At 47.4% G+C, this 22,650-nt stretch overlaps 1 protein-coding gene across 2 annotated transcripts in view; it reads left to right on the top strand.

Moving 5' to 3' along the window:
• Positions 1-22,143, top strand: part of LOC144946427 (substance-P receptor-like) — an 80,921-nt gene extending 58,778 nt beyond the window's left edge. For both annotated transcript variants that reach the window (XM_078875263.1, XM_078875262.1), the window contains one exon: positions 12,285-22,143. In XM_078875263.1, the coding sequence (XP_078731389.1) occupies positions 12,285-12,756 (472 nt within the window). In that variant the 3' untranslated portion in view covers positions 12,757-22,143. The remainder of the gene's footprint in view (positions 1-12,284) is intronic.
• The last annotated feature ends 507 nt before the right edge of the window (positions 22,144-22,650 follow it).

Below are 22,650 nucleotides of genomic sequence, written 5' to 3'. Positions count from 1 at the left end.
TAACAAACCGCCACACTCATACCCGTTGTGAAACGCAACTCCTTTCTCGCGCACTGATGAAAACGATTTTTCTTGTCGGTCGGGGGTGATTATATTTGCCAGCAATTTGTTGGCGCGTATTGAGTCATTTCAGAGAATTCAAGTGCGCGAAGGTTCGTGCGTAGTTGCCGTTACCATGAACGATGCGGTTTCTGAGCGGATGCCCCGAGTGTTACGGTGGCGCAATGTTGACTGCCTCACCTGGTATACAGGAGGTCGTGGGTTCGATTGCTTCCCTGACGCCGGCTGCTGTATATTTGGAGTTTGCATGTTCCCCTCGTGATCGCGTGGATTTTTCTCTGGGTCCTCTGGTTTTTATCTCCACAGTTAGAATCGACGTGCGTTTAGCGTAGTTGGCTGCTATATATTTCCACGTGATAAGCCACTTCATTGAGCTATCGTTTTTGGCCAGATCGTTTATGAAAAAGAGCTACACAGCGCAGTGGGCCGTACCTGGTGAAGTAAAAATACTTTTTAGTTTAAATAAGCTTCTTTCTCACTCACATGCAAACAAACGCTCTCGGGGCGTTGTACTGCTCGTGATCAACTCGCTTTGTACCCGAGTGACCGATGTCGCAGCGGCTAGTACACCGGACCTGCAAGCCAGAGGTCACAGTTTAAACAGTGGGGCAGGTTTCTTCAATGCCTTCCCTGGTGCTCTCTGTCCACCCAGCAATACAAATGGGTGCGCCACAGTGCAGCGGCTACCGATCGATCGGCAGGCCTGCGTTTGGTGGCGTAAAGCCTGGATACTCCCCCGCCTCGTCCGAGACGCCTGTGGCCGGCGTGGTAGAGAACGGCCAAATGACCTCACCCTCGAGGGCCTCTTCAAGAGCTCCCTCAAGTTCAGTTGTCGGCAATCTTGCGGATCCGGAGCCGCGTGCGAGCTCTTCAAGGACTGCTTCGCGGCTCCCGACACGGTAATTGCAAAGTAAAAAGAAACCCTCCGAATTATTTTCAATAAATGGTGAACGTCTAAGAGACCGACAATGCTTTGTAATGTCGCATAGCAAATAATTGCAATGCGGAAATTACAAATCATTGTGATGCAGTAATTGCAAATCACTGTGTGCATGTGCTGTTCTTAAAATGGTGCTTACAAAAATTGTGCTTTGATGTTAGTGCCGTCTCGTATTCACATACACCACGGCTCTCTAATTTAGTCTTTTACCGGATTCGAAGAGGACATGGCTCTTCTTGTTGTTTTGGGTTGCCAACCCCTGGTCTCGTTGAAGCCCTTTTCCTTCCTTCCGCCAGGCAGTGGTGTGACCACATCCTTGCAGGGACTGTGCGTTCCTGAAAGGTGTGACGACGTAGCTGTCAACCCATACGCTTTACCCGTATTCTTGTACAGGCAAATTCCGTTTTCAGGTCCATACGTCATACAGCCGTTTCAATATTGGCAATTTTTTTTTGTCTATTTGTTTGTGTTTCTCCCTTGTGAATTTACTTTGTAGGATGAACGTTGCGATTTCTAAGAGCACAGGGTGATCAATAAGGTCTGAATTGGTCTGTAATACGGTAGGGCACTGATAAGGGGTTGACAGGCATGCGACGACGAATATCGAAACGACGTCAATCAAAGCGATTCACGGGGTAGGTGGTGGAGGCGACAGATAACGATCATGGACGGACGATGCTGTCAGCGACACGAGTGTGCGGGTTGAGACGACGCAAATCGGGTGGCGGTGTTCATCATGAAGTGGCGGCGTACTTGTGACACGACGCAAAAGGGGCGGGAGACCTAAATCGGGTTGTTACTTTGCCACGCGTCGGCAACCAAAATAAGAAGCGCAACGCATGTGAATAACGTCACGAAGCAGCCCTTAAACGTGCCGCACGCGGCTCGGGAGCGGATTTCGCCGATGCCTTGCTCGTCCCTTTTCCCTGATTAACATTGTGGAACAACTGCTCGGGACACCGCGCACTGGAGCACTTCGCAGTGAAGTCGCGCCATGCCAGCGTGCGGCTGTTATGCGGCTCACGGGAGTAGAACACGCCGATGTTAACTACCTCGCCTGGTACACAAGAGGTCGTGGGTTCGATCCCGACCTGGTGCCTGTGTGTTTGGACTTTGCACGTTCTGCCCGTGGTCGCGTGAATTGTCTTCCGGTTTTTTCCTCCCACATTAAGAATCAACATGCGTTTGGGGATATTTGGCTGCTATGAAGAAATAATATCCACATAAGGCACTTCATTGAGCTCTCATTTGTGACAGGCAGGTCGCTTCCGAAAAAGACCTCTGTAGCTCAACAGGCCTTACCTGGTAAAGTAAAAAAATATTTTGTTTCATAGTTAAGTGGACGCCGCTTCCTCTACGCTCCTGCAAATTAGATCGCTCGTTGTGTGAAACCACGGGGGGAGTTCACATTGAGAAGGGAAACGCTGTGCCGTTGGGTTTTTTGCCACGGGCCAAGTAATTAATACGTTATTCAAATTGTATTACACAAATTGCCTTTTGCCCGTGTTTACATCGTCTGCGTGTTGAGTCATCGCCTGCGTCTATTCGTAGGCGACCTGCGGAGCTCGAGTCGACGCTTAGCGCCGCGGGTTTCATTGTCCCTGTTCCTTGGCCTTCGCTCTCCCGCGATGCTGGCGGGGGCCACGGCCGTCAGACGGCATCCACTGCACAAACCATGTCAGCGGCAGATGCGTTTACTTGATGACACACAAACGGAAATATTAAAACGCTCTCCGGTCAGTTGTGTGACTGTGGTCACACGGACCCGAGAAACATATAACGACCACAATGCCCAATTCACAAATAGAGAGGAGGCATGCGCACAGTGATGATACACTCCACTGCTGCTGATGCTATTACCTAAACTAAAATTTGTTTTATTTTACCAGGTAAGACCTACTGGTCTATAGAGCTCTTTTGCAGAAGTGACCTGGCCACCAATGACAGCTGATAGAAGTGGCTCATCATCATGTGGACATTTAGAGCAGCCAAATACTCTCAACAACATGTTTCTATCATGGGGAGGGAAAAACCGGAGGACCCGGAGCAAAATCATTGCGACCGCGGGAATAGCATGCAAACTCCAAATATACAACAGGTGTCAGGGTCGGGATCGAACCCACGACCTCCTGTATACCAGGAGAGGTAGTTAACATCTCGTCACTGTGGCGCCCGACTGTGGGACCTCTGCAAAATTGGAATTGTTGCTGTGCATTAATATTAACCGTGGGAAGAATAATGTCGTTTTCTTAGTCTAATCATCTAATCGTCTTGGGAGAGTCAAATATTCAGTCCACTGCTTCGGTCTGCGATTGGGCCGCACGTTGCAGTCACCATGGCTTTGACGATTTCAATCCACTCGCGGGTCAACGTCGGAAAAAAATTATAAATGCTTCGTTGACAAAAACCTCCCATCGCTAGTTCCGCAAGACATTTTAACGCCGCTCACCGCGTTCGATCTGACGCGTTGCCGTTCGACAGAGCGCGCGGTGATCTCGGGGGTGTGAATACGCATCCTTCCCAATGTGTACTCACACGGGCCTTTTGCTTTTAATCCGGTTTCGTTTCGACAGAAGGCAATACAAATAGGGACACTCTGCGCATGTTTATGCTTTGAGGGGAAAATCCTCTCTGCCTTTGACGCTCTCATTCCCAGACAGCTGATTATGTGGTTACATCAGTTCCATGCACCAATGTACTCTGATGCGGAGGGCTCTTAAGCAGAGGCTGCAGACCCCTGAGCAACTGAAGCCACCATTATCAATCAATCTTTATTTAATCCACACCAATCAATATTTGATACGCTACATTATAGATTATAGGATGAGACGCCGCATCTTTGAAAGGAGTTGCTTGATACATTAATGCACAGCATATGTAAACAGTTTGGGGAGCAGCAGAAACAGTGGGTATGGGGCGCATGATATTGACGAGCCCGTTGACAGGAGTTTGATTCCTGGCCGCGGTCAACGTCGGTGGCGAGTGATATCTTCAGCGATGCTGGGCCACCCCTGCGCCATTCCGCAGTGACCAGCGTGGTGATGTATTGGTGGAACAATTCCTCCCATGCCTGACGCGACATCTGGGGACGCCTTCATCCAGTGGCAGTTTAAACAACGACAGAAAATTACTATCGTTGTCATGGTCATCGTCATTTTATTATGTTAAGGGAACGGTGTTAATCTGGATTATTATTATCTTACAAGTTATTTGCACTGTCGCGTACTGTTATAATCTATTGCGTGAAAACTTTCTCTCTTGGTGATACAGAACGAGGCGACGCCACAGTACAAGGGTGTGTTTATTGCAATCGTTCGCTCCCACTGTAGTACGGTAACGGCAGGATTTAGCTTCCTCCTGCGTGGCAACTCCCGTCGTTACGATGCGCTACTTGGCCACGGGCACTTCCTTATCCGGATGCTACGACCTGGATGATTCGTGGTGTCAGGTTTTTTGCGTCGCACAGAGGAGCCCGGTTTGACTCTGCGGAATCCGCAGCAATGCGGTTCGTCGCTCGCACGCCTCTCACGACGATCGGCGATCCCGCGGTGAAAGAGAGATGCCTGCATGTCCGCTTGCCGAACGCTGAAATGCAAAAAAAATAAAACCCCCTGAGATATCGTTGCATGAAGGATATCTCACAGTGATGGAAGAGGACTGTGTGCAAACGCGTTGTCTTGAGTGGTGCATTATATAAGAATAGGTTTTACCCTTACTGGCAATAAAACAGGTGTGAAGATGTTAAAACACCAAACAGAAATCTTTTGCAAGGAATCATGGCTGCATTAACCACATATACTTTGTGGTGAACATGCAAACAAAAAAACATGCTCTGGTAGTATATGCATGGTCTTTGAAACTGATTGGTCCACACCAGAGACGCCAAAAGGCGAACCCCACAAAGACAATGCTACTATCAGGGCATTTATAGCTCTTGGTTAAGCAGCTACATCATGGGACCTTCCTTGGCCGTATCAAAATATAAGAATAGGTTTTACCCTTTCGGGCAATAAAACCTACTCTTATATTTTGATACTGGCAAGGGAGGTCCCATGATGGTGCATTATCACAGTATTATGTAACCCGTTATGTTACATAAGGCATTTTGACAATTGAATACAGCTGGGAATATATACTGCAAAGTTATATATATCATGGACAGGGCTAAATGGGAGAAAGGCCATGATCACCGATTGTCTCCGAGACAGGACATTACACACATGGGAGAGAGAGCGAGAGACATTACGCAACTGAAAACAAAACTAAGGAAAATGTAGATTTCCCAGGACGGCTACTTTAAAAGAAAAGGGGGACGACGCTGGGAAAACGAGGGCAGGTGGCAGCAACCCCTCGATCGTAAGCCTCGCTTGCGAGGGGACTGATTAACCAGCAGCCAAAGCCGGATGTTGTTACAAGCCCCTGGGGTTCTAAATTGGGCCTTATGGTCGCAGATTCAAAGGCATCCTAGAGAGTGCGATGTGCGGCACTGGATTATGGTCGAGGAAGAACCTAATCCACTCCTGCCGATTCATGGCGGTCACAGTGGATTTAATACGCGTGCCTGCGGCTCCAAGCAGGATTTGACTAATTTCACAATTACTTCACTTGCATTGTATCCAAAATGTCAAATTAAAAAGCAAATGCTATTAACAGTGCACAGCCATACTTCACTGTTGCCTGTGGAAATTATAACTCCGTTGGTTACGATTAAACATTCTCCGTATGGTTGTGAAAGTAACGTGAATGTCACTTTTTTTTTTATCCAGTTGAGAATTGTCGACACCCCACACACGGAGATGATCGGGCTGCCCATTTATTTCACCAACGTTACGATTCTTGTCACGAAGGTTTGAGCTGACAAATTCAATTACCTCGGGTTTGCCGCAGGACTAGCACATTTTGGAAAATAAGCAAGGTAGTTACCATAACTTGTGGATGTGCATTGCAACACTTTAGAGGCGCGGACAATATTAATGTGATCATGAAGTGGCTTCTGACTCGAGCAAAGCGTGTCAACCGATAATGAGTTGTGTCATTCACATAGAAGAAATCATTCATCCACTTTTCTTAATAAGGGATACATGCTCATGCAATGCCACGGTATCAGATGTGTTCTGACCAACTGACGTTTTCATCCACGCTGAGATGGTGACGTAATTACAATAATTGTAACCTTTCAACACTCGCAGCAGTTGCTCACTACCCTAGAGAGAGTGTGTGACTCAGGCGAGCGAGGAGCTACAGGGAAGCGGGAAGGGAGCCAACCAATGAGCCAGCACCAACAATTGTCCAAGCTCTGCGGGCCTCTATGTGTGTTCAGGTGTTATCGGTCATTTAATGAGTGTTCACATGTGGCAAGAATGCCAGAGCACCCGGAGAAAACCCAGTGTGCGAGGGGGACCACCCCTATCCCATCCAGATGGAACAGGTGGAGTCCACATTATTTTGCTATACAGGCAGTCCCCGGGTTACGGAAGGGGTTACAGTTCCCGAGAACGATTCGTAACCCAAATTTTCCGTATGTCGGAAACTGAAAAATGTTGCCCCAAAATCAACGTAAAATCCCATTGCCGGCAATAGCTGTGCCTCCCCTACCGTTTTCTCTCAGTACTGTATCACGCTGCCTTTTTTCTATCGCGAGCCATATCGTATCGCAGTACATATGCTCTGCACTTCCTATGATTCTTTCATTTCATCGCATATCTATCCTAACACTACCCATAATTAAACTAATAAAAAAAAAGAGCAGTGGACATTACCTGGTCAAATATTAAAATGAAACATACAAAGCGTATGTTTGTGTGCATTGCATTCAGTGGTATTCTGCACTGAAGGGGTTAGAGGACCGAACGGGGTGGGGAGTTGCTTGCACGTTGCATCTGCCCTCTCGAGAGCTGGTGGAACGAACACAGAATACGCTTCCTCGGAGAATCTCAGCAGAAATAAGTTGGCTACGCGGGGGGCCTCGCGCCCGTAAACGCGCTCTCAAAATCGCATCGGTGCGCGAGCGAGCGAAAATTATACAAGCAAAGTAAACGCACGGCAGCACCACTCCAAATCTGCGGATCTGCAATTGTAATTTTGTACCTCCCGTGGATATTGCCGTTTTTTGGTGGATTAACAGCCGTCCGTTATAAATTTCATATTTTTTATGTAATTAGTATTCACTCGGATCACATTGCCGTGCGCCATGTTACGGCGCAAACATCATGGCCACAAGTCCTTGAAGCCCTTGCTCATTACCGTACGGGCGAATTTTTAAAGTTTAATATTCGCAGATTAATTGGAGCGTACGTGGAGCTCTTGTTTATTGATCTTCAGAATTGAACCGTGCAGTATTACTATGCTGATTTTTTTATTCTCAGAACTTGTGTCCAATTAAGTGCGGAACAAAGTCATCAGTGACCACCAGCTCATTATGCGTGAGAACCCAGTTTAATCACAACTAAGTCTATGTGAATATATGGGTCTCTGTGTGAGTCTACGGGTCTCTGTGTGAGTCTATGTGTCTCGATGGACCTCTATGCGAGCCATTGTTGACCCAGCTGAGATCACCAACTCACTATGCTTGAGAATCCATTTTAACCACAACTCAGTCTATTTGAATCAATGGGTTTCTGTGCAAGTCTATGGGTCTCGACGGGCCTCAATGTCAGCCAATGTTGACCGGGGAATAAAACCATCAACTCCCTACACTTTGATGAAACCAGTTTTAGTCGCACGCAGCTGAGATATGGATTCTAACCCAGGGCCCTCAGCTGTGCCGGCTGAGCGCTCTGACCTCTGAGGAGCTGCCTGGCGACCCAAGCCACCTCACCTTTGACGAGCGTTCACTTGCGAAGCGTTTTCCGTGAACGTCCGATGTCTCTATTACCAGCAATGGGTGGACGGGGGAGGAGAAAGGAACAACACAACCCCAATGTGTCGGCTTTCTCGTCGAGGTGGGAACAAGGCGCCAGAGGGTTTGCGCGCTCACCCCATCACGACAGGCTCGGAGTGAATGTTGGAGAATTGCGCATTGCTCCGGTGGGAGCCAGTCTCTCCTATATAGAATGGGCGCCTGCATAACCTTTGCATTGATACAGTAGTCCCTCGGTTAACAGTGACATTGGGTTAACGGGTTTTAGGCTAACGTTTTGCCTCTCATAGCACCCCATGGTTTTCGACTAACGTCAAAAAATTTTGTTTAACGGTATGTTTAAGTTATATACGCGTGGCACCAATTTCGGCCAATCACAGTGCTTGTAAATGGAGCTGAGGTATGCCCTCAGCCAACAAGCGAAGTCCATTTATGAGGGTTTACACATCGACTGGCTTAATTGACATTGCGTTTTCTGTCTTGGCAGTGGAAGCAGCTCTCTTGCAGACTTACTTACTTTTCAAATTATAAGTGAATTCGATCATCAGTAATTTCGGTTTCACAGTAGTTTCCGTGGAACGGATTAAAACCCTTAACCGAGGGACTACTGCATTGGTAAATGTGTGGTACACGTGTAGAATTTACCTCGAAGTTATGTAAGAGTGCTCAGCATGCCTCCACAGAACGGTGTCAGAAGAAACAAAACAAAGATCCCCCATATAGCCTCAACAGACTGTTGGGGCAAGTGCTGTTAGCGAGTACTTATGAAGGCCAGCACAGCACACAAGGGGGTGGGTGGCCAGTACCCCGCCAGGCCGCCTTTGTCTCCCCAGTGGCGATGTGTACACACCACACCAGGTACTCGTTTGAGGCTGAGTCGACCTAGGGGAGGCCAATGACCGGTTCAGGTAATCGTCACTGGTGTTGGCCATGAGCGGGAATCGAACTCGGGTGGCCGGGCTTGTAGCACACCATGCCAACCTCGACTCCACCGCTGCCCACAAGGCAGAAGAAACACACTCACGTGAGAGGCTCTGATTTACCGTACAATTTACAATCGGAATTTTAAATGTCTCATTGCACCGTTGTCAAATCAACGCGCGGCGAGCAACGTCAGATGAACGCGTCGAAATGTTGATCGTGTTTTTTTGAAGTGGAGAGTCAATCGATGTTGTTCAATGCCACCTCAGCGGCACCACTCGTGATGTGTCCCATCAGAGCCCGCTTTGTTTTCGTTATTGGTGAATTTCATGTCTCCACATTTGCACTCACGAGCCGATCCACGTCTTCCCCCTTTCTGCCTCCCATCGTGATTTCCGGCACGTATCCCTCCATGCGAATGCTCATTTTTGATTTTCCTTCGGAACTGCTTTTTGTGTCAAGTTTGTTGTTGTCCTTTCCCCCGCACCTCCGACTACGGCAGTTGGCTAACGTGCCGTGTGCTCGCATCTGAACATACAGCGGAGCGCAGAGCTTGGTAGCACCGGCTCACCAACTGGCTGCCTTCCCGCTTGTCTGCCGTTCTTCCTCGGGCTTCTCATAAGTTCCCTCTCATCGAGAATTGGCAAATACTGAGATAATTATTCTTCTTCTACTTGGGACACTTTGCAGCTACTTCTCATTCGAGTCCAATCCACGTCCCGTAACAGGTGATATGAACCGACTGAATACGTTATTGTTAAGTCACATTGCTATGTTGATTCTCATTATTATTCATATTCTTTACATATCATTGCCCCAATGTTCTCTAAGACGCTGTCTTCTCTACAAGCGCACCCCAGCCAAATGATCTGCAATGTACGTTTCAAGTCATTTCGCTTGGCCAGGGCGAGAAGTTGAGAGACAAGGACAGGGCCTCATTCGCAAAGAGTGACCCGAGTCCGCTGGCATAGCGGCATTGCAAGTGGCTCAGCGGTTGAGCAAGCGGCTCGCGATCGAAAGTTTCCGAGTTCAAAGCCTGGTTGCGCGTTGACCCAGCCAATCATCCCCCTGGCGTTCATGTATGTATGTTGAACTTTATTAGCACTGTACATACCCAACCGTGCTAATCGGAGTGTTTAATGATATACCAATTACCACTTTATGGGGAAGTCAACAGTGGTTGTCCTGTGGATGAAGTTTGCTCCCAGCATGGGAATGTAGAATTTCCACCGCTGGCTCATGGCTGCAAATGGGAGATGGACAACGCCTCTACGCTCATTTGGGCAGGAAATCACTTTCACGTTTAAAAACGTTGAATGTGAGAATGCACAATTGCCTCTTGCTACCGTTTGACATGCAAATGTGTACATTTTTTGGGCTGCCTGTAACCATAGCTTGGTGATTATGCTCATTGATGTAGCATGATTCAGCAGCGGCAGCAGCTTTGAAGAGGGTGTTGCATTATGATTCCTGGCAATTAATGGCGATGACGACGATGCTGAGTTTTGCAAGAGTCACGTTTACCGATCCCTTGGCTATACCGAGACCCAGACGATCGATTGGACCGCGTTCGGAACCAGAATATGTATTTATACTGGAGGAATCCAACGAGCCGTGAAGCTGTTTTTCACAGATGTCAATATGTTGGCGTGACCAATAGCGGGGCACATGATTCAAGGCCAAATTGTTCCTCACGATGAAAGACCCAGGGCTGGACCGAAATCTTCGTGATCGCCGCACACTGAGGGCAATGCTCACCCAGCATCCCACGCAGACTCTTGAGCTCACAGAGTTTGAGAGAACGGGGTGAAGTATTGGACCTTAAAGGCACGACATGAATGTAAAAGGCGGTGGCACAGTGGTTAGCCTCGACTGTGCCAATGACTCGGGCGGACCTGACTTTGATCCCCGGCCACCAAGGCGAACGGCTAACATCATTGGCGAGCGATGCTTGATATTTGAAACGGTCTGTTTATGCTGTCCACACACCAGCCCACACAGACCAGCGTAGCGCTGTGTGGTCAAGCAATCTCCATTAGGGACAGGATTGTGGGGAGGCCTTCATTCAGCAGTGAGCCAACACAGGGGGCTATTGTTATTCTGTATTGCAACAGCTTAGTGCCCAGGTATATAATGGAGAAATGCTTACACAAGTTGAGGAAGTCCATCAATGTCAATACTAAAACTTTTTTGGCAAAATGCGATCGCGAGCTCTTTACCTAACGAATGAAAACAGCCCTGGCTGCCAGCCTCGTCTCGCTATCGCATCAGCATTGTCTCCATGTGCATCACCAGTGGAGTATTCATTATTATTATTACGATGCTTGTTAACCCAGGAAAGCCTCAGGCATGACTATTTTTTCAGGAGGCGGCGATGATTGGTAACGAGGGATTCCAATTGACACTCGACCGCACTTAGAATGAGTGACTCGGACGGGTTGTATGTTGAACTTCTTTCGCACCGGACGTAGCCAACCGTTCTAGACAGAGAAGACTCGAATTGAACGTTGGAATGGGGAAGAGCTGTGTGGCAAGGGAATGAGGGCACGTGGTGGGATTTCCCATTGAAGGGTGAAATGTAATTAGATTTTTTTTCTTTTCTTCCTTTGAAATCCGAGTCGTGACATTTCCCCGACAGACGGGGATTGTTTAATGTGGCACCAGCGCAAGTGTGCCCAAGCATCAGTCCAAGCGTTACAATGTACAACGAACTACACATTCAAATCTCTCGGGGCGTCTTGTGATCCAACTTTGAGCTGCTCTTAACCTCTTATTTATTTTTGAATGCACCGTGCGGCAAACACAGTGGTTGTTAATTCACAATTGGTTTCTTTTGGGTTCAATGTATGTCTGCTGAACTTCTTTGGCACCTTTTGTAGCCAACCATGCTAATCGTATGTACGGGGAAAGGACAACAAACTAAACCAAATGGTGTAGGTACATCTATGTTGTGATGACCAACATTGAAGAAAAAGGTTGCACATAGAAGAAGACCTAATGCAGGCAGTGATGAGAAATAAATTACCGCTATTTGGTCACACATGTAGGATGGACAGCAACAGGAACATTAAAAGTGTATTGTTCGGGAAAATGAAAGGAACTGGAAAGAGAGAAAGACCTCAACGAGAATGGCTTGACGACGACGTAGGTGATTGGTGTCAGAAAGATGTGGCACTGCTTGAGCATAGTGGCACAAGACAGAGAGGAATGTGGAAACAAATGACGAAATGTGCAGTGGACACCTACGCGGCTATCTGCCCATGGATCGTGGTGATGATGATGATGACGACGTAGGTATGATGTCGAATCATGTTAACTATCACCCTCCACTCTCCCAACAAAGCGAAACAAATCAAGTCACCATGCGGGTGGGCTGGGGGAGCTGGGGAGGGGCGGGGGGAAGGCTTGGGGGGCCGGAGGTGGGGCTGGGGGGGTAAAAGCCCCCAATTTAAAAGCGGAGCGGAGCGTTGACAATTCCCGCGTGACGTCTCGCCGCCCCCGCAGGTTCCGCGTGGGCTTCAAGCGGGCCTTCCGCTGGTGCCCCTTCGTGGACGTGTCGAGCTACGAGGAGCTGGAGCTCAAGTCGACGCGCTGCCTCCAGGCGCGCGCCGGCAGCACCTACACGGTGTCACGCATCGAGTCCAATCTCACGCTGGTGGCCGAGACCGGGGAGCTGGAGGGCGGCCCCGCGGCCGCGGCGATGGCGGCCGCGGTAGGAGCGGCGAGTGGAGGAGGAGGAGGAGCGGGGCCTTTCAAGCTCCAGGCCGCCGACAGGGACGGCTGGCTGAGCCCGAGCGCGCGGCGCGGGAACGCGGCCCGCCGATTCTCGCTCACGAGTGGCGGTGGCGGCGCACGGGACCCCAACAGCGTCTCGCCCAAAATGGCGGCGCTCACGGCGGAGGCGGCCTGCTCCGTGCCGGGCTCCCGCTCGTCGAGCTTCTACTCATCCCCGCACACGTCCACGGAGGAGTACTGAGCGCGGCCGCCACCCCCCCCCCCCCCCAACCGACACACCTTCCCTTTCGCCTGAGCGTCCAGCCTGTGTTGGTTCGTTGATGAGTGCAGCGCCGCGGCATGATCCTTATTTACCTGTCGTTCCCCCGCCCCTCCTCTCCCCTATCAGTGACTGACCAGCTCCGTGCTTAAAGCCCCGGTGTGATTGTGACATTTCGAGAGATGATTCTGACACTGCATAACCAGGATACAGTTTTTGTTTAAATGTGATACAAATACGGTTGTCGAAATCGGCCTGTGCGCGTGCGCTGTCACGTGGCGGGATCGTGGCAGTAGCTTTGCGGCTTGGGGGAGGCCATCATCCAGCGGTGCATGGATCAAGGCCGATGATGGTAATGATGAATGTACGTGATAAATATGTTTTTGGTTGGCGTGTTTTTAACCGCGAGATCGATGATATGATCCTAATGGCGGTAACCTGGGGTACTAAATAATACAAAATGGCCGAGGCAATTAAATATTTTATTTCTGGGACACCATTTTTTCTCGGAATGTACTTAACTCCACGACTGGGGTACCAATCAATCCGGAATCAGTCGAAACGCAGTGAGGACGATTGCGCTTAAACCCTGAACGCTCGTACACACTGTCGTGGTGCATCATGTATAGCTCGTCGAGATGAGTTGATTGCCGCATGGCCGACCATCAACAGACTAAAAATGATTGCACCACGGACATTAAGCGAGAGCCGGGGTACTATGGTACCCCGGGGTACCGCCATGAGGTTCATATAATCCACATACACGTCCACTAAACAAGTAAAGAGAAATATGTTTACTTAAACATATTTTTCAATCATGTTTGCCAAACATAAATGGAGAAACCTGGTTATGCAGATGAAAATCAAATTCCAGCCTGGTCTTAACATACAGGTCTAGAAAGAAACATTTCGACAATGAAACAAAACTTACAAAAAAAACCCAGCAGCGAAAGCACGCGACATTCCTCTATCACTGTCATCAGCAGACGATCAGACATACTCGCCTCAAATAAATTGTCTCAATTTAGATTTGTGTGCATCTATTACCCCCTCCCACGTGGGGCACAGCCCTACCCCATCAACACAGCAAACCCAGGCGATGCCGTTATAATTTAAGACCACGCTGTGTAAAAATATTATTCCTCACCTGTGCATTCTGGCTGAAACATACAATACTTATTGATTGAAAACTGATGGAGTGAGGAGTAGGTAGAAAGAAGGACAGAAGGAATTGAAAAAGCGGAATGTGCCATGCCCTCGATCCGAATGATCTAACGTCATTGCTTGGATAATAAGAAATTAGTGGCCTCCAACTGTTTGCGTTTGTTTCATGAGTTTATCCCACCTTCTGTACAGGCCATGAAATAAGAGGCGTGTGCATCAGCGATGGATATATTTTTTTATAGATTTTATTTATTTCCAGCAGGAAGGGCCCCAATGAACTGCTAGGCCTTTGTGTTATGAGTGTCCTGCGGCGGCCGTACAGAGGTTTTCCAGTACAAGATCTGAGTTGCACAAGAAAGTTATCGTGGTGAGCACATTAGACCGGTTCTATCTCCCGGCGCGGCAGCCAAAACAACGGTGCATCTGTCCACCCAGCGGTCTAAACGGCTGCACCACAATTAGTCGATCGGCATGTCGCGTGCAGTGGGGTAAAGAGTGGGTACTTCCACGATGACTGGCTGGTATCGAATAATGAACCGCCTGCCCTCTAGAGAGGGTCTCTGGATCTTACTCCAGCTGGCTGTTCTGTCAGCAGTGGCATTGAGTAAGCAATCGCGAGGGCTGCACCTTCACAATGTTTTGCATTGGCAGCGATGTATCTCGGCACGCTTTTCAAAACGACGCAGTCCCGTTGTTATTTAAACCGCCAAAATATGCGCAGATGTGGAGGAATAAGATTGCCGAGACAGCGAGTTGGCTGCGAGCATCACCGTCCATAGGATGTGACAGCAGTGCCGAGTAGTCCATCGTAACGGAGCGGACATGGAAAATCATGGACTCTTAAAAATCCCCAGGTAGGGGGCGGGGGTTAACAGGCGGAGAGGGAGAAGGCACACTGGTTTGTAACAAAAAAAAACGAAATAATTTCCTGCTCAAATGAGCATTGGGGCAATTGCTCGTCTCGCATTTACGGCCCAAAGCGTGTGGCGGAAATTCCACAGTGGTATGGCAGGGGCAAGTTTACCACTAGAACAACCACTTTTGACTCCCCCATAACATGGTACGCAAGACGGTATATAATTGATCGACCACGGAGTGATGTTGTGCTTCATCAACCCACAATCAGGATTTGAACTCGCAGCCTTGCGTTCGCGAGCCCGCACTCCTGCAGCTGAGCCACCTGCCCGGTGCAACTGCGTGCATCGTTCATGCCGCTCCCATCTGTGAAAAAGAGCTTTATAGCTCATAGGATTCCTCCATTATAAATAAATATTCTGATTCTGATGCTTACAGCTGCTGAGGGGGAATTCCCAGCTCGGTACAAAATCTCTCAATCATCCTCCCGCTTCTGCCTCCACCCACTCACTCTCCCTGTGGATCAAAAGGTGTCAAGGGCTCATGATTATGATGGATGGAATTAACTCTTCGTACTAGACGACTGCAGACATTCTACGGGGATAGTTTGAACGTTAAATTATGAGCTTTAAAAGAGACTTGTGGGTCTTTGTGCAGGTTTCCCTGGCCTTATGCAGTAGTTGAATTCCACGAAAATGGTGCACAATGTGAAATCGCATAGCATAGACCCCCACAGTCACCTAACCCACAATGCATTGCACTAGACAGCTGCCTGCCGAGTAGCGCACACAGTACACACGGTGTTGTCCCACATCTGACCGCATAGCCGTTCACGAGTGAATTCAACCCGCGTATCGCAAATTTTAGGGAGAAATGGATGAGCCGCATGTTCGCGAAATTGCAGAAACCAAACCCGCATAATGTGAGGGAAACCTGTATAAGCAAAGACAAAGATGATAATTGTTTTTTACCCTTCTATCTGGCAACAAAACTGACACCTTTTTACAAGGAGTCATGTTTGCATAGACCGCAATACCTGCAGTCATAATACAAACAAAAGACATAACTCTGATAATGTGCACTGTCCTTCAAGTTGATTGGTCCACACCCGAGATAGCTTTCCTTAGAGCCTAGTCTCACATGGGTTGGACCAGATGACGCCAAAAGGCAAAGATCTTCGAGCAGTCTTAGAAAATGTTTAACTATTGCTGTGTCAGCAAGGGTAACTTTGTACTAGGTAGGGTCTACATCAGTGACACACTTGAGGCTAAGTTGAGGCTGAGTATTTGAATTGTTTTTCAACTTTCGGCACTATTTGGTGATAGTAATTTGCATGAATGCAACTAAGCTGTCATGTTATGTTGACTTGGAATTTTGTAAGTGTTTTCAACATTTCTTATTCGTTATAATTTTTTCTTCTTCATCCTGTCTTTTACACGTTTAAATTTTGTCATTCTCATTTTCTGTCCAATCAAAATGCTAATTTTCTAATTTTCCTCGGCACCGTAATCCGTGTCCCATCGAGAATACGAGGGCACGGTCTGTCAGTGGGTCTCTACAGGGTGCCATCGTTTTGGATCTGAGCCTGATTTTGTTTCTAAGGAAGCCCTACAATGTATTAATCTGCCATCAGTCATACAGCTCACGGCGCACTGGATTTTCAGTTGGGAATCCTTGAGCGTAATCCCGACCGAGTGGATCCAGCAGCAGAGTGAGACGGCTCACAGTCGAAAGGTTGAGAGTTCAAATCCTGATTTGGGGGGTTTGACTCAGCCCATCATCCCCCAGCAGTCGATAAAATAAGTACCACTTTGTGGGCTAGTCACGTGATTGTTTTATAGAGAGGTTCTCCCCTCCCCTGTTATTGGAATAGTAAATTTCCACCACTGGCTGTTAAACAGATGTTCAGCATTGTGATGGCAATTCATTTGAATCACAATGCTGCAGTGACAAATGGAATTTTGCTCAATTGTTATCGGTTTGTGTTTCTTCTGCATTTATATTATACACAAAATGCTTTCAATAGAGATAAATATACACACGTGTAGAAATATGCACGCGTGTAGAAATAGATATGCGTGTAGAAATATACATGCGTGTGTAGAAATAGACATGCGTGTAGAAATAGACACGCGTGTAGAAATATACATGCGTGTGTAGAAATAGACATGCCTGTAGAAATAGACATGCGTGTAGAAATAGACACGCGTGTAGAAATAGACACGCGTGTAGAAATATACATGCGTGTGTAGAAATAGACACGCGTGTAGAAATATACACGCGTGTAGAAATATACACGCGTGTGTAGAAATAGACACGCGTGTAGAAACGCTTTTCTGCGACGCGAGCTGTAGTACGGAGGAGCACGACCATTGGACGACGCTGTCGTAACGCGGGCCGTGGACAGAGTGCAACGTGATGAAAAAAAAAGAGATTACTTTGGATATTTAGTTTAACCCCATTGGAACCTCATTTGCCAGTAAAAATATGATAATTGGTTTTTTACCCTTCTATCTGGCAACAAAACTGACACCTTGTTTTTACGGGTGTGGACCAATCAACTTCAAGGACAGTGCACATTATCAGAGTTATGTTTTTTGTTTGCATTATGACTGCAGGTATTGTGGTCTATGTAAACATGACTCCTTGTAAAAACAAGGTGTCAGTTTTGTTGCCAGATAGAAGGGTAAAAAAACAATTATCATATTTAGTTTAACTTATATCAATCCACATTCGCAAAAGCCATAACTCTTCTCATCCGACCATCAAAAAGAGACATTGTGCTCTTGATTGTTTGTTGTAGAGTCCTTGGCAGTGATCTACAGCAGCGCCAGCTGCAACCCCCTGTAAAATGCGTGACGTTAAATTATGATTATTTCATCATTTATATTTTCAATAACAACCCGGTTACACAGGATAACGGCAGAACCGGGGTATGACATAAACACGTTATGCAATGTGTAGGTTAAAGAGTGTGTCTGCAGCCATGGCGAAAAATACACGTTTTACAGCCAATGTAAACTAAACAACAATAACACGCTTGCCTCATTGACATTCCAAATCAACAAGTCCCATCTTTTCATTGCTAGCAATCAAACAAGCCGTGCTTTTGAAAAAAAAAATCATATCCAACACACTTGATCTCCTGTGTGCAGTTACGTAATATGCATTCACAGTTTCCCGTACCATTTTTTATTGTCCCAAGCAATTGTTTCATTGCATTTGAATCCATCGCGCGTGACGGCAGCAGCAGCAGCAGCAGCGACACGCGCACGAGCTGAATGACCACGTCGAGGTCCTGACTGGCTCGCAAAGCGACGGCATCACGTGTATCCCTCTTGCTTGAGTCTGAAACAGGAGGAGGATTTCTCCACGACTCTGGCTGTCGCCTCGTGAGGCTGGTTGTAATAGCCGGCGAAAAGTCACGGTACTAGAATTGTAAATGTTGTTGTGGGTTTACTCCCCAACACACCGGTTTGCTGAACGAGTGACGCAATGTGCACGTTCTGTTTACGTGACACACCTAACCAATTGGCTGTGGCGGGTGTTGGCGGGTTTAACGACACATTTATGTTTACGCGATCTAACCCAAAAAACTCTGTTGTGGATATTCCCCCGTCCGTTGAAGGTGTGTGGACGACGATATATTAATAGCCAATGAGTCAACCTCTCTGCATTATACTGTTATCAGCCATGGGCTTCAGGTTTTTTTTTGCCGGCTACCCCTGGGCAATGACGTGATTTAGGCGGAGTGAATGCGGTATCCTCAGACCGTGGATGCAAAAAAAAAATGTTCCAAATATTTCACGTGCTTGCTAAAAGGCAAAGGTGCAGGCCTGCAGTTGCTTGCTGCGCTGCAACTGCTGGCGGAATGGCTTCCACTATCGGGAGCTCTGAGAGGGTGTTTGGTCTAATCTTCCACCCTGATCACGATGTGTTGGAAGAGGCGGGGGTAGCCCGCACTCGACCGCACCGTCCGCGACAAACTGTGGTGTGGCCGCTCCGGGCGGAGACAGAGGGTGGATGACATTTTTGCTGAAACCTTTGCCCCGTTGTTCGAGCCTGCCGCGCCAGGAATCAAACCGGTCTTTATCTTTCGTATGGATTAATAGCGGCAGATGAAAGACGTGATTTTAGATGTATCACTCACTCAATTGTTCAGACGCGGAGTGGATCTCGTCCGTTCCTCGTTTAAAGCAGTGAAGACGACAGCAGCAGCGGCAGCGGCGGAGTGTTTACCGTGCGGTCGACGGTTTTGGGATTTGTGGCCGCACCACTCGCAGGCCGCCAAATCTTTTTGACGGCGCCATTTGTGGCATCGGAAGGCCGCATCGGCCACATGGGCCCCCGGTCCTGATTCGGTTGATGGTTGACCATTGACGGTTGGGGTCCCTGTGTGAGATGTTACGTGAACGAAGTCAACAATGAAGTTGATGAGGAATAACATCGCTAAGGAAAGCAGTCGACCTCTGGGTTACAGCAGTAAGAGCAATCGAACCGCTGCCCCCTGGGTTTGTTTCGAAGTGCGGTGTGCTCACCGCCGCACGGCCACTCCTCCCACGTGCTGCGTACAGCATGGTCAAGTACAAACGTTGACGGAAAAAAAAACATGTTTCTATAAGGGTCGTACCTCCTCCCTTGTCACTGAGAGTGATTGCACTTGGCTTGAAACAGAAGCTTGTCAAGGGTCTTGAACCTAGGGTTGCCACCTGTCTTGGTGTTCCCAAGATGTCCTCTTCTTTTTTTCAGAATCAGAATCTGTATTTATCGTGGAGGAATCCGGTGAGCTGTGATGCTGTTTTTTTTCTTCTCACAGATGTCCAGTAGGCGCGGGTTAGAACGTTACAACAACAGACAATGCCAAAAAAACACGATATGAGTGCAAAGTGTAGAAAATCACTGAATATAAATAAATATAAACAACTAAAGTATACCAGTTTAAATTCCTAAGTACATAAATTCTCAAACTTGGGCAAGGCAGTAAAACAACAGAAAAAAACAGTCCCAGACCACACCAAGACAATGCACAGTCCATCAATAAAATGGAACATTAAAAATTAACTAACAATACACGGATAAGGATCAAAGTTGCAAATCACGTGAGCAAATGTGATTGCATCCAGCACTAATCTTCTGTTTTAGGATCGTTTTTGAGGTGGAAGTCCTGGGGATATTTGCGAATCTTCCCAACACGTTAATAGTTTAATGCTATGTTTGCATTGCCATCATCATGAGCCATGCACAATCCACTTGCTGACTTAAAGCTTCCCCAAGCCACAGCCTGTCGCCTCGAATGATCCAGCGATGTAATTATATTATCGATCCCCTGCTCTGCGTAAAACCAATTGGCAAACTTAATATTGGGGAAGAGAGCGTAGAACCACAAATGGTTTATTTATGTAAAGCAGAGCTTGTCACTTATGGTATATTCCATGGCTGGATTCGGTCCTTGAAAATGCCGAATGCAGATTCTAGCGAAACTTCCTGGTATCTAATTGCTGAATTTGCCTGCCAAAATTGTATTTGCGACTCATCGGCGAGCGGAAATCACAATAATTGGCACGTTAATTACGCTTGTGCACGTGGCAGTCAAATTTGTTTGGCTGTGTCGGGTGGTGGAGGGTCTTGTGACACAAATATTGCCAGACGATTGCGTGGCCTAACCCCAATTATATATATATATATATGTGATAGTTCAGAAAAAGACAAGAAATGTATTTTTTACATGATTTGCTCACAAATATGCTACATATTCAATGAGCACCCGTGTTGTTCGATTTAACTGCACGGGGGTTCCCGTTTGTGTTGTGCGGCTGTCAAAATGCGTTTTTGCAGCGCAACACGAAAAAGACATCAGAGGACACCGGTCCTACCGACTGGGGCTTTGACGACGTCAATTTAATGTTGTGTGCACCAAAGTGTGTCTATTGGCCCCTTTCGGGATTGTGATACAGTTGTTATTGTTCACCTGTGCTCTTAACGTAAAAGTTGTGACTCGATAGGCCAAGTGATTGTGTGTATGTATGTATACTTTATTTTTTATACAATCACGCTATTATTATTGTTACAGTATTACTCTTTCATCTGCTTAGTTACACGTGCAGATTATTATCATTAATATTATTTTTCATCATCAAGAAATTGTAACATGTTAACTCCCAACGCGGATATTGGAAGTTAACGTTCGTGGAAAGGTCTCAACGCTGCCACCTGGCACTAAACGACTTTATCAAATGCTTCATTCGGTCGCAATCCTGAAAGCGTCGAGACTGACTGAAGCAGCAATCGTGGCTCAAGGAAAAGAAGGGAACGAGAGGAGGTGCAAGATACGTAGGGGTGTCACGGTGGCGAGATGTTCACTACCTCGCCAGGTATGCAGGAGGTCGTGGTTTCGATCCCGACCCTGACGCCTGCTGTATATTTGGAGTGTGCGTGTCTCTCTCCCCGTGGTCGCTTGGATTTTTCTCCGGGTCCTCCGGCTTTTCCCTCCACATTTAGAATCAACTTGAATCTATAGTAGTTGGCTGCGATAAATGTCCAGGTGGTGAGCCGCTTTGTTAAACTGTAATTTGGCGTGGCCAGGTCGATTCTGTAAAAGAGCTACACAGCTCAGTGGGCCTTACCTGGTCAAATAAAAGAAAGCATAGTTTAGTTTTAACTTAAGGCTTTCGTGACTGCAGGAATTCATATTCTTGGGTCTTTCGGTAAAGTCACGTATATAGGTTAAGATAAAACAATAAAAAATAACAGAAAACTACGACGTTTCGATCGCCTTCAGGAAAAGGAAGACGACCGCTTGCGTCGCGATCGAAACGTCACAAGTTTCTGTTATTTTTGATGATTTTCTTTGAACCTATCTCCGTCACTTCACCAAAAGACCCAAGAATACAGTTTAGTTTTAGTTTAGAAAACCAGGCGGATAGACGTATCGGTACGAGATCGATAACAAGACGAGGAGGGGTTGAGGTTGAGTGACTCCGCCGGTCTGGCTGGAGTCAAAGAGAACCAGGGCGAGCGTTTGCTCGTTCCCGTTGCTTGCGAACGAGCCGACGGCAGGGATAGATGTCCGACACGGAAGCCATTTCGTTGTTTTGCCTCTTTAAAATCCCAAATGTACAAAGAGACCGACGGTGTGAACTCTCCAATGCGGTGTTGAACTTCAAGCAGCTATTGTACATTACACGATCGCGTGTTCCCCGTCGCGTGGAATGTTTACATCGCGTTCGTATTTATTGTTTTTGCGTCGCCTTTACTTTTGTTGCGAGAAAACTTGCTACGTGCTTTCAAGATTTAAAAAAATGTCTAGACATGATGACAGACTAGATATTGCCCCCCCCCCCCCCGCCGGAGGAGAAGAAAACGTAAATTCTCACGAGATAGCCAATAGCGGATTATTGAATCCATCTGTGCAGGCTCTTTAATCAAGTGTCACCCCCTCGGGAACGCGGTGGGGTTTCTCCGGAATCCTCCAATGTGAAGGGAATCACTCGCGAGCGCAATTGGCCAAACGTGTAGCAGAACACTACTGATAAATCGTCTAAAGTGAGGCTTTCCCGAGTATACATGGGGCATAATAGATGAGTTTTTTTGGGGTTAGATTGCGTAAATATAAATATCGTAAAACCCGCGACCAAATCGTTACTAGTTCAGCACACCAGTGTGTTGGAGAGTAAAAGCGCAACATTTACCATTCCAGTTACCGTGACGGGTTGCCGGTAATTACAACCATCATCATCAGGCGCCAGCCAGAGTTGTGGAGAAATTCTCCTCCTGTTTCGTCTATTTAAGAACTAGAAACTAATTGGCACGTTTTGTTCACGTGACAAACTTTCTGATTGGCTGTGTCAGTTGGTGGCG

This window comes from Lampetra fluviatilis, chromosome 41 (genome assembly GCF_964198595.1).
Source record: "Lampetra fluviatilis chromosome 41, kcLamFluv1.1, whole genome shotgun sequence".
Lineage (NCBI taxonomy): Eukaryota > Metazoa > Chordata > Hyperoartia > Petromyzontiformes > Petromyzontidae > Lampetra > Lampetra fluviatilis.
This window is presented reverse-complemented; position numbering and strand designations above follow the sequence as displayed.